The sequence below is a fragment of the Quercus lobata genome, chromosome 5 (genome assembly GCF_001633185.2).
Source record: "Quercus lobata isolate SW786 chromosome 5, ValleyOak3.0 Primary Assembly, whole genome shotgun sequence".
Taxonomy (NCBI): domain Eukaryota; kingdom Viridiplantae; phylum Streptophyta; class Magnoliopsida; order Fagales; family Fagaceae; genus Quercus; species Quercus lobata.
In genome coordinates, this window is record NC_044908.1 from 77668927 (window position 1) to 77681106 (window position 12180).

General features: G+C 31.4%; 1 protein-coding gene across 1 annotated transcript; it reads left to right on the forward strand.

Moving 5' to 3' along the window:
• The first annotated feature begins 7790 nt into the window (after positions 1-7790).
• On the forward strand, positions 7791-11910 carry LOC115992647 ((3S,6E)-nerolidol synthase 1-like). The gene is made up of 7 exons (XM_031116867.1): positions 7791-8046; positions 8141-8405; positions 8716-9088; positions 9202-9420; positions 9675-9813; positions 10440-10688; positions 11375-11910. The coding sequence occupies exons 1-7, from the start codon at positions 7846-7848 to the stop codon at positions 11672-11674; spliced, it is 1746 nt and encodes a 581-aa protein (XP_030972727.1). The 5' UTR covers positions 7791-7845; the 3' UTR covers positions 11675-11910.
• The last annotated feature ends 270 nt before the right edge of the window (positions 11911-12180 follow it).

Below are 12180 nucleotides of genomic sequence, written 5' to 3' on the forward strand. Positions count from 1 at the left end.
TAATCGTGCCCCAATTGACCCATTTCAGGACTCCCAAGATCCTTATGATGGTTATAATTTGGACAGTGATTAGGAAATTCCAGAACAGCTCCTGGATGCTCTAGAACAGCTCCAGAAGCCCAGAATAGCTCAAGAACCACCTTTGCAACCCGGTTACTACTCACCAAACAGTACCCGTGCCAGCAAAGCTGCAGACAAGCTACTGTTCACCCACAGTCCAGAACACTGTGCAGAATTACTATTCAGAAAAGCAAGGGGACAGAACACTGTTCATAAATAGTGACCGTTACTGTTCACTAAACAGTACCCCGACAGAATCCTTCAAATCACTATTTACTTTCGGCTGAAAAGATATTCACCTGAGAGTAAAAGCATTTCACCGTCCGTGATTTCAGTAGTCTCCTGAAAGAATCCAAGGCTTCCTCCAGCTATAAAAGGAACCCTTTGCTTTAGTCTTCAGCAGGTCCATTTGAGAGTAAAACCTGGAAGGTCCAGTTTTACACTACCTCAGAGCTCCAACCTTGCAGAACTCAAAAACCCTTCTTTATTGTAAACAGATGGCTTTCTCAGTTTATTTCCTAGTTTACACTTGTAATAGAAATACATTTGTAACCTATGTATGCTTCCGCACCCAGACTGCCCAGAATGGCACTCTCCCCCTTTGTCTGTAACTTACCCCCCTTTGGTATATATATATATATATATATATAACGTAGCTGTATATTCTTCATTAAATAACTTAATGCTCTGGGAGAGAGAATTTTTGTTTTCTTCCTTTTTGAGGGCAATACTCTTTTCGTAGTTGGTCAGAGAGAGAGAGAGAGAGAGAGAGAAGAAGGGGATTGGAGGAAGAAGACGATTTTTTTAATGCTCTATCACTAATTTTTAGAAACTGCATTACATTGCCTCAAATGTGTTTTTTACCATTAAATTTGAATGAAATCAAAAGTCCAAAAAAGATATAACTCTTTTAAAGTTATATAAGTGTGCGTTGAAAAAAATTATTTTTGCCAATTTATTTTACTATTTAGTTTATTTTTGCTACTAATCATGGGTCTTACTATACTTTTTGATACTATTTATAGTCTCATTGTACTATTTCAGTTAACTTTTATCTTTATCTACATTACTTTCAGCAAAAAAATTTTAATTTCAACAAAATAAACAGATCTCAAACAGATAGTGTAACCTGAACTTATCGTGCCGTCCAAATTTGTGGTTTTGTAACCAATTTGTTGTGGCGGTGAGTTTTTGGAGTTGCAACTTGCAAGGAACTAAGGGTGCTGTTAACGGGTGCTGCACAGCACCCGTTAATGTGATAAAAATTGAAATAAAATATTCATGTCTTCTTAGGAATATGGAAAAAATTGAGTATGTAATAAGTGTGTGTTAGTGTAAAGGGAAAAAGTTAAATTATTTTGTAACCGGACCAAAATTCCCTTAAACCCAAAATTGAAAAGGCGTGTTTTTTATCTCTAAATTACCCTCAGCCTTATTATGAACTCCCAAATTTATCCCTGCTCTATAACCACAAAATAGACACAGAAAAGGCATAGAGAAAATTATAGCAACATCTGGGGAGGGACAAGGACTTCCATCAGACCATCACTGATCTCACTCTAACATCAAATTTAAATTTTCTAACACTGTTGGGTCAAGATGACGAGTCCTATGATGCATCCATGTAACTTCAATTCCAATTTGGTTTTGGGGATACAGAGTGAGAGAGGAGTTGGTCTTGGGTGAAATTGAGAAAAAATAACTCTTAATGCTTTTCAATTGGCAGGTAAGAGGATGGATGAGAAATTTGAGAGAGTGGGTTCTTTGAAGTTGTGTGTGCGTGTCTGCATGAAGGAAAATGAAGAAATGTAGAAGAAGAAAGAAGATAAAGATGTGGAGGCAGGGGTGAAATTAGAGGGGGGCGAGGGGGGGCACCTGCCCCCTCTGACTCCTAAAATATCTTTGCATATGTAGTCTACTCTAGTTACTCCTTGACATAGAGAAAAAAAGGAAAAGAAAAAAAGAACTCCCACTTGAAAGTGACACAGGAAAAAGAAGTTACTCTTAAAGACCAAACAATGTACCTTTTCACCAATTTCACCATTCTTATAAGCAGCTTTTGTTTGTCCAGTGTTGCACCTATTTTACTATTTCTTTTTTCTTTTTTATTTAATATCATTATTTTCACAATTTTCACTGTGATATCTTTCACAGCATTTTATTACTAAGTGATGTTAGAGATATTACAAATTTTACTACTTATGTTTTACAAATTGCCATCTCACCAACCACAAAAAATAATTTCAAACATATATTCATTATATTGTTTAAGTAACACTAATCATTTTTTTACCACATCAATTTGTAAAATTTGTAGTAGATGTGACTATGAATTGGTTATTTTTGTTTATTTATTTTAATACTATGAAATATATTCATATTTTCTTGCAATTGTTTATTTATTTTGTTATTATTTTTTATTAATATTTTTTAGATTAATTTTACTTTTGATATTGTTTTTTAATTTTGCCCCCTCTAGACTAAAATCCTAGCTCCGTCACTGTGTGGAGGAAAGCAGATAAATGAGATGAAGAAAGTGGATATTTGTGAAGAAATGGGTGGATGAGAAAAAAAGAGGAAAAAAAATAAAATAAAAAAGAAAAGAAAACAAAGGGTCATACGTGGGTCAGTGGGTGGGTGTTAGGTAAGGGTATAAAAAAAACATTTTATTTAATAAAAAATATAATTGAATATAATGATTGATGGGACTATGAGATATATATTTCATGGTGTTACCAATATTAAGATATAATTAAGTAGTTATGTTAACAATATTTTTATAATATTTTCACAACAAATTATAGGTGATTAGTTGTTATTGATTTAAATTTGAACCTAACACTAAGATTACTTTTTTGCTCCAACAATAACAACCAGTAACAACTTGCCACTTAGAATTTGTTGTAAAAATTTTGTGAAAATTTTGTGGACATATCATTTCTCATTAAGTATAAAAGGCCTGATATTAAAAAAAAAAAAATTATGAAAGAAACTATAATCCCTTATATCATATTATATATATAATAAAAGTTGCGCTTAAACATGATGGTTGCATCAAGTGACTTCATCAAATTGTAAATTTTTTAAAAATTTTAGATTTTAAGAAAAAATATATAAGTGTTTTCTTTTCCTATCATTTCTAAATGGATAAAAATCTTAAAGAACTAATAAAATTTGCTTCACATGATACAAATATATTATGGGGTACTGCAACGGGATGGCAATTCATGTTCGCAGGTCTAGTTCGTGTCATGTTGAGCCATGAGTATTCAGCCATATAGGTTGACCTAAATCCGATCTGTTTAGTAAACGTGTTAGGACTCCTTAACCCGAACACAACCTATTTATTAAACAAGTCAACCCGATCCGACACATTCAATTCGTTTAATTAACAAACCATGTAAAGGTCAATACAAATGACCCATTTAATAATCTATTTGATTCATACCTAACATATATAAATAGGTCATACCTAACATATATAATTTTTATCAATTCTCATATATCTAAAATTAAAATACAATTCTCAAAAAAAAAAAAAAAAAAAATCAATTATAACTACAAATATAGTAATAAACATATAGAAACAAACCATTAATGAAGTAATAATATCAAAATAAATAATAACTTTATAAACTAAACGGGTCAAACAGGTTTGCATGTTTATTAAATGGGTTAGCCATGTCAACCCAAATATGACCTAAACCCATTTAACATCAACCCATGACCTGTTTATAAACGGGTTAATCGTGTCGGATTCGCGAGTCGTGTCGGATTTTGCCACCACTAGTACTGCTTAGTGCTTATATGCTCAGATGTAATAGGTTTCGTAACAATCAAATATACTTGATGTCTATAGGTTCTAGTTAGCTCAATTGGTAAAGTCTCTTATGATTGTATAAGAGATATGAGGTTCAATCCCCTCCTACACCAAAAACTGACTAGTGTCTTGGTCTGATGATAAAGAGTTATCATCAGGAGTGGACACTATAAATTAAAACTCTTTAAAAAAAAAAAAAAAGATATTTGACGTCTATGTATTATAAAAAAAAAAAAGAAAAAAAGAAAAAAAAAGTCTGTTATAAAATTCCATTAGACTAATATTATATTAATATTAGACATATATATATATATATATATATATATATATACACACACACTAGCCTTTAAGCAGGCACTCACGTGCGTGCTTAAAGACTCTTTTTTTTTTCTTTTTTTTTTTTTGGTAAAAGTTATAATTTGCATCTATTATAATTTAGAATTTTTTTTTAATTTTTAAAACAAATAAAAAGGATAAAATTTAGAAATAAACAGTAACTGTAATTTCTTTTTTGAACTTGAAGGGAATAAATCCTAAATTTTAGGAATTCTCTTTGTGAATTCAAAATAAAATTTTTTATTTGACATTTATGACCTATTTCTAAATAAAGTTACCCTTCATTAATGAGGGTATTTTTGAACCACATCAAAATCCAGTTGAAAAAAGGGAATCCTCTTATATATAGTATAGATATATTATATAATTCATAATTTGATTACAATCCAAATTCTTCTCTTATAACTTCTAAGATGATACAAATCTTAATTTGATTACAATCCAAATTCTTTATCTAATCCATCTACTATAATTTTTAAGTTGATAAAAATCTTAATTTAATTACAATTCAAATTCTTTATCTAATCCATCTAATCCTTAATTTTTAAGTGTAGTGTATTATAATCCAGATTCTTCACTTGATCCATCTAATCCTTATATTTACATGAAGTGAATTCAATAACCCCTGTCTCATCTATTGGACATTCATTCCAATCAACTATTTCCCTTCCGTGTGTTATTATTTTTTCCATCATTCGAAAACTCATTTAACTCAACACAATTCCTTGAAACACTTCTATGAATCTCACTTACAATTAAATCATTATCAATTTGTGCTATATTAAAACAAGAATTAAAAAAAAAAATCAATATCATATTATACGTTAAATGAAATATGGATTACAAATAAATAAAAAAATAATAGTACCTTCTTGAGGTAGTTCATTTAAGTCAAAGTAATTCAATGGAACAAGTTGATGAGTCTCACTTGCAACTAAATTGTCATCCATTTGTGCTACATTAAAACAAGATTAAAACAATCCACATCATATTTTAGGATAAATGAAAAAAAATGATACAAATAAAATAAAATAATAGTTCATTCTTGAAGTAATTCATTTAAGTTAAAGCAATTCCTTTTAACAACTTGATGTGTCTCACTTATAACTAAATTCTCATCCAACTAGATGAGTCTCAACCTGGTGCTATACTAAAACAAGATTAAAACAATCCACATCATATTTTAGGATAAATGAAAAAAAAATGATACAAATAGAAAAAGATTAACCTCATATTCAAATATATTTAAAAATAAATATGAATTTAATAAAATAAAATTATTGTATCTTACAAAATAATTGCTTAATCCTTCATTGAACATTTGAACTTTTCTTCACCTTTTTTTTTTCTTTCTTTTTGAAGTGGGTTTGATAATGGTAAAGTGAATGAAAGTGAGTTTGTTATTGGTAAAATGAAAGAAGATGAAGAGTAAAATATTAATAAAGTGAAATTGGATGAAAAATAAAAAGTAAAATGAAGGAAAATGTGTTAAAATGTATTAAAGGAGTATTTTTGTCCTATAATTACTGAAGAAACCAAGATACACGTTCTACACAAATGAAAGCGGAAAAATTAATTTTTATCCATTACCTATATATGTGGGACCCAGGGGTCTGTTTTATTAACAGGTGCTGGCCAGCACCTGTTAACAAAACCGAGGAACTAATTAATGCAACAACATAAGGCTTCAGGAAGCCGGAGGTATTGTGCATATCAGATTCCTTCAGCCATTCAAAATAGTAAGTTAGGCACGTTTTCAAACAATTAAGAAAACTAACATCTCGAGTTTTAAAAACTCGAGATCCATATTATAACTCGAGTCCAAAAGACTCGTTTTGCAAGTGTGAAAATGGCACATAGATCTCGAGTTTTTAAAACTCGATTTCCATGCAAAAAAATTTCGCCTATAGTGGCGTTTTTAAGCCTTACAGTGACGTTTTAAATCCCTATAGCGGCGTTTTTCTGCAAAAAAATTTTTTATAAGTACAGGTTTAGGAGTCCTATAGTGGCGTTTTTAAGACCTATAGTGACGTTTTACAGACCTATAGCGGCGTTTTTTCTCAATTAATGGAAATCGAGTTTTTAAAACTCGATTTTCAGCCTGATTTTTTTCCCACTTTAACTTAATCCGTTTACAAATCGAGACTTAAAAACTCGAGTTTTATCTTGGAACTCGAGTTTTAGACACTCGAGATGCTAGTTTTCAAAATTGTTTTGAAATGTGACAATTAACTAAATTTTTTAATATTTATTGTTATTTAGAAAAAAAATTCCAGGAAGCCGCTATTCCAAAAGAAGAAGGTAGTGCTGGCTCAACTAGACATTAGTTGCCACTTCCGAATATGCAGGCACTAGTAATGATTCCATACACAGTACCTCAATCACTGGTGTTAGCCATAAATATCATCATTAATTGTGGTTGTTTGCTTCTGCCGGACCTAGCCATTGTGTACACTGTACACATGTATTTTTAGGTTGGTCACATTTATTTATTCAAAAACTCCCAAAGTCAATGCTCCACCTTGAGTCTATTTGGATTGAATTTATTGTTGTCAAAATTGAAAACTAAAAACTGAAAATACGATAGTAAAATAATTTTTAAATATGTGAATAATACCGTAAGACCCATTTTTAATATTTTTAAATACGTAAACAATGTATGCACAATGCATGAACAGTATATGCACTGTTCATAAATAGTGAATTTTGTCTTTAAAAGTTATTTTACGGCTTCAAATAAAAAAAGAAAAAAAAATGAGAAAACGTGCGTTTGTAAACGCAGATGCCCAATCCAAACCCCATCCTTAATTCTGAGTAGGGTGCGTGTTATAAATATTATTATGACCCAAGAGTATAACCCTAAGTCATTCTAGGGTTAGCACTTAGCAAAGGGTTCTCAAATTAATTATAAACTCTACTTGGATTTATAGTAATACCATATTAATATAGCTGTCAAGGGCTTTTTACAATGGATATAGTCCATTAAGATGACCACACTAAATTCTAACTTTCACTTTTTATCTATCTTTTTTATTTTTATTTTTATGGACTAACAAGTATGAAATTATTTAACGGAGGTGTAGGAGATAAGACAGAAGACATAATCTTTCATATTTTGACTTTTTATATAGCAACATAATTCAAATACATGCTCATAAAAATAGAAAAATAAGGGTTTTTTTTATACCTTGGTTGAGCGTTGGTTTTTTTTTTTTTGGTTTGCTGGTTGAGCGTTGTTGAAACTTGAAACATGAAACACATGTAGCTTCGAATCTGTCTGCTGAATAAGGTTTTTCTTTGTATAGCATAGTTTTCCCATTCATATGACCTTATCTAAGGGTGACATACAACTACAGTACTACATTGGTGGCCACAAAAATAAGAAACTATTTTTCATATAAAAACAAAAAAGGAATGGTTGGAGATTGTTTTTATCTTTTCTCTTTTTTTCTTTCCTTTTCTTTTCTTTCTTTTTTTATTTTTTGGGTCGAGAAAAGGACTTGTGTCTTTGGCTTCATATTACCGACTTCCTATAAATTGGGTATCTCAGTTCATCATATCAACACACCTCTCTATCTCTCTCTCTCTCTCTCAGCTCAAAACTAATTGGGATACTCATATCAGTGTCCATGGCCTTCTTTTGTGCATCCTCTTCTCCCTTCAAACCTCAAAATGGTTTCAAAAATATCCAAAATACTGAAAAGATTACTTACCTTATCGATGATACTTGTATGCAAAAGGCACAAGGAAGCAGCACTGCCCAAGATCAAGCCATCAATTATTTTCCCACGGAAGACTACAATTTTCTTCCAGAATATCACAGTTCCACGGTTAAGTTTTGCGTAACCATTTTCACCATTTCCTTTTCTTGTTTTTCGAGACCTAACTTTTCATAATTTAAGAGGGCTATATTATTTTTTCCAGGATGATTTTTATGTTGAATACTTGCAAAAACTAAAGAAATTCAAAAATATACTGAGCAAGTTAGTTGAAGTTCCTTTCGAAGGTTTGAACATGGTTGATGCAATCCTGCGCTTGGGAATTGAGTACCACTTCCAAGAGGAGATTGAAACAATCCTAAAAAGGCAGTATATGATTTTTAGCGGTCATGCAGGTCATGATCATGATCTTTATGAGGCTGCACTGCGTTTTCGATTATTGAGACAAAATGGCTATCATGTTTCTGCAGGTGAGAATATATTTTTCTTTTTACCTAAATTACGTTATGCTTGTATTTATCATAGCATGGTTATAATTACATCTCCAATGATTGGGTGGCAAATAGCGTTTGATTCTAAAAGTTGAACAAAAACATTTTTAGATAAACATTAAAAAATAAATTAAAATTATTTGCAGTTGAGCTCTAACTCAACTAACACAGAGAGTAAATTTATGGGTTCAAGACTCACTTGATAACGTAGATATGTGTAACTTATCAATTCTAGAAAAAAAATATTCCTTGAAAGTCAATAAATTGCTGCTAATTGTGTGTCACACAGATGTGTTTAACAAATTCAAGAACAAAGAAGGAAACTTTAACTTGGAGTTAGGTGAAAACATAAGTGGATTGATGGAATTATATGATGCGTCAGAGGTAAGCATCAATGAGGAAGACTTACTTGATGAAGCTAAAGACTTCAGTCGCCATCTTCTCGAAGCAAACATCAAAAATCTTGATCACCAACAAGCTAGATTCATTCTAAACACATTGGAGCATCCCTATCATAAGAGTTTGCCAAGGTTCATGGCTAAGGGCCTCCTTGACAATTTCGAAGGGGCAAGGGGTTGGGTAAAACATTTACAAGAACTAGCAAAGATGGACTTCAAAATGGTCCAGTCCATACACCAACTGGAACTTCTTCAAATTTTCAAGTAAGTTCAATGAGACTCTGGAATATTTTTGTTATGATTGTCTATTAATTATTTTGGAACTCAGATTGCCTATATACTTTGATACTATTCTAAATTATCATTTCTCCTAAAAGATGGTGGAAAGGCTTAGGTCTGGCTAAAAAGTTGAACTTTGCGAGAAATCAACCACTTAAATGGTACATGTGGACAGCGGCTTGCCTCACAGATCCAAGCCTGACATATCAAAGGGTTGAGCTCACAAAACCTATAGCTATGGTTTACGTGATAGACGACATGTTTGATGTTTACGGAACACTAGATGAACTCACTCTCTTCACAAATGCGGTGAATCGGTACGTGTGTTTGTTCCATATAGGAAAATTGTTAAATATTCTTTTACACTTTGTTTTATTCCACCATTTTACACCATTATATAATTGATGCAAGAATATTCATATTTTAAAAATGTTCACATTTCAACTCATAAAAGTGAATAAAAAAAATTGTGAAATAATAAATGAGTGATAATTAAAACTGTAGAAAAATATGATTTGCTTTGTTTTACCATTTTACTATGCGTGATTACTACGTTTTTCTGTGCACGTAGATGGGAATTATCAGCAACTGAGAAACTACCAGACTCTTTGAAGATATGTTTCGTGGCTCTTTATGACATTACCAATGAAATCAGCTACAAGGTCTACCAAAGGACCGGATGGAACCCTATAGGCTCCCTAAAAAAAGCGGTATATATGTTGACAAAATAACTATCAAACACAATTATTTTCTAAAGAAAAATACATATTGGTCCCTAAATTTTAGTTTATTAATAATTTTAAATCTTGAAATTTAAAATGATTGCTTTAGATTCCTTAAATGACATGACCAAACTTAAACTAACATGACGACATTACTCTCTTAGATACATTAGAAATAATAAAAATGATTGCTTCAACTTTTAGAGGGACTAAAAGTGACCATTTTAAGTTTGTTGAAAACTAAAAAAATTAATAGAAAACTATTAGTTTATATTATACTATCAATGTACGATTTACTTTGTAGATTAAACAAATATATATAATATTGTACACTTTTATGCAAATGTATACATTTATTTAGTTTATAATGTAAATCTTATATTGATAGTACAATATAAATTAATAATTTTCTATTATTGTTTTAGTTCTCAACAAATTTAAAATGGTCACTTTTAGTAAAGAGACATAAAGTGGTTAGTCAGATTTTAGGACAAAAATCGCTCTTGGCCTATCGTATAAGGACAAACATTGTATTTTGACATATTTTTCATGTGAATGGTAAAATTTCGAAGAGATTACTCATGTTACACCTTTGCAATTGTTGATTGTTACAGTGGGCCAGATTGTGTAATGCCTTCCTATTAGAAGCACAATGGTTTGCTTCTGGGAACATGCCAAAGGCAGAGGAGTACATGAAGAATGCACATGTGAGTACAGGATTGCATGTGGTGCTAGTTCACATGTTCTTTCTCTTGGGTGAGGGAATTAGCAAGGATACTGTTGATCTTCTGGACAGCAATCCCAGCATTACATCTTCCATAGCCACAATTCTTCGACTCTGGGATGACCTCGGAAATGCCCAGGTAAGAGAATAAGATTAAATTCACAAGCAGCCACACATAATTTATCCAGTTTTAATAAGGGAGTGATCCCCACCAATAATAGATATCTAGTGGTCTAAAGGGCAGTGGCATTTTAATTTTATTCTTTTATCTTTTGAAGCGAGGAATAGGACAGTCGCATGTTAGAAGTCAAAGGAAATTGAATTTTCTCTCATTTACTCCACCTTTTGTCGCATTAACCACAGCCATCCACGTGTAAGGGTCATAGTTTTCTCAGAAAAATAGGAAAAATAATATTTTCCTAAGAGTAGAGGGAAACCAGTTTTTTCCACAACCCTTTCCACACTTTGTTAAAATCACAAGTTGGGTGAAGTGGGATGAGAGAACTTCACTTTTATATAAATTTATTATTAACATCATTTTTATAATGATCATATCAGGGTAAGTTAACAATTATTAAAAACATTTCGTAAGTGAGTTTAGTATCTTGTAATTTTCGTTAATTTATTTGTTAAATGTGAGATAAAAAAATTAAAAAAAAGAAGATAAAAATTAGTTTTTTTTTAAACATATATATGTTATTTATCTGGTAAAAGATGAGACAAAAAGTTAAAACTTTTCATATAATATATATATATATATATATATATATGTATATGTTTGCAACTTCTAAGGTTAACTCACTAACTGGTTAGGATTATCTGCAGGATGAGGATCAAAATGGTCATGATGGATCCTATATTGAGTGCTACAGGAAAGAACATCAAGGCTGTTCAGTTGAAGATGCAAAAAGTCATGTTATTAAAATGATTTCAAATGCATGGAAGCAACTCAACAAGGATTGCCTTAACCCAAATCCATTTCCAGCGTCTTTTATAAAGGCTTCTCTTAATGCTGCAAGGATGGTTCCTTTGATGTACAGTTATGACGAGAAACATCGCCTTCCAAGTCTGGAGGAGCACATGAAGTCACTGATCTTTAAAAGTGTTCCCTATAAGAAAATGTAAACAAATTAGACTTTTGGGTTTCATAACGTATTACGCTTTGGTAATGTAATAACCAATGGAAGATGTGAGGAGGCTTAAACAATTTAGCAATATTTCAGCTTCTTGCACTAGCATTTCCTTAAAATTTAAGTGCTAAATAAATTTTCAAATTTCCTGAATAATATGTAACCAAATCCACTATGAAGATTGTTGCAATATATATGTAAAGAGACACTATAGCCTAGTTTTCCTCTCTTGCTTTCAATTGCTGAATCCAGCCTTGTGTCATCACAGTTATTTGATGCTGTAAGTCGATAAGTCTGCCATTTAACCAATTTCTTGGCCAATTCAAGGCTGTTTGAAAATTTTACTTGATTTCAGTGGTTTCAAAACAATAATCCAAACACATGGTCATTTTTAGTGTTTTTGTGGTAAAGTTCTGTCGATAATGTGGCAATTAATGGAGAAGTTGAAAGACTTTTTGGCTTTGGCAAGGTTTTCTCAAGAAATTCTTTTCCGCCTTTCTC

What these genes read in the sequence shown, in the direction of transcription:
- LOC115992647 (XM_031116867.1), top strand. Translation starts at nt 7,846, where the DNA reads ATGGCCTTCTTTTGTGCATCCTCTTCTCCCTTCAAACCTCAAAATGGT. An exon ending in TGGCTATCATGTTTCTGCAG is followed by an intron (nt 8,406 to 8,715) that starts GTGAGAATATAT and finishes TGTGTCACACAG; the next exon opens with ATGTGTTTAACAAATTCAAG. An exon ending in TTCACAAATGCGGTGAATCG is followed by an intron (nt 9,421 to 9,674) that starts GTACGTGTGTTT and finishes CTGTGCACGTAG; the next exon opens with ATGGGAATTATCAGCAACTG.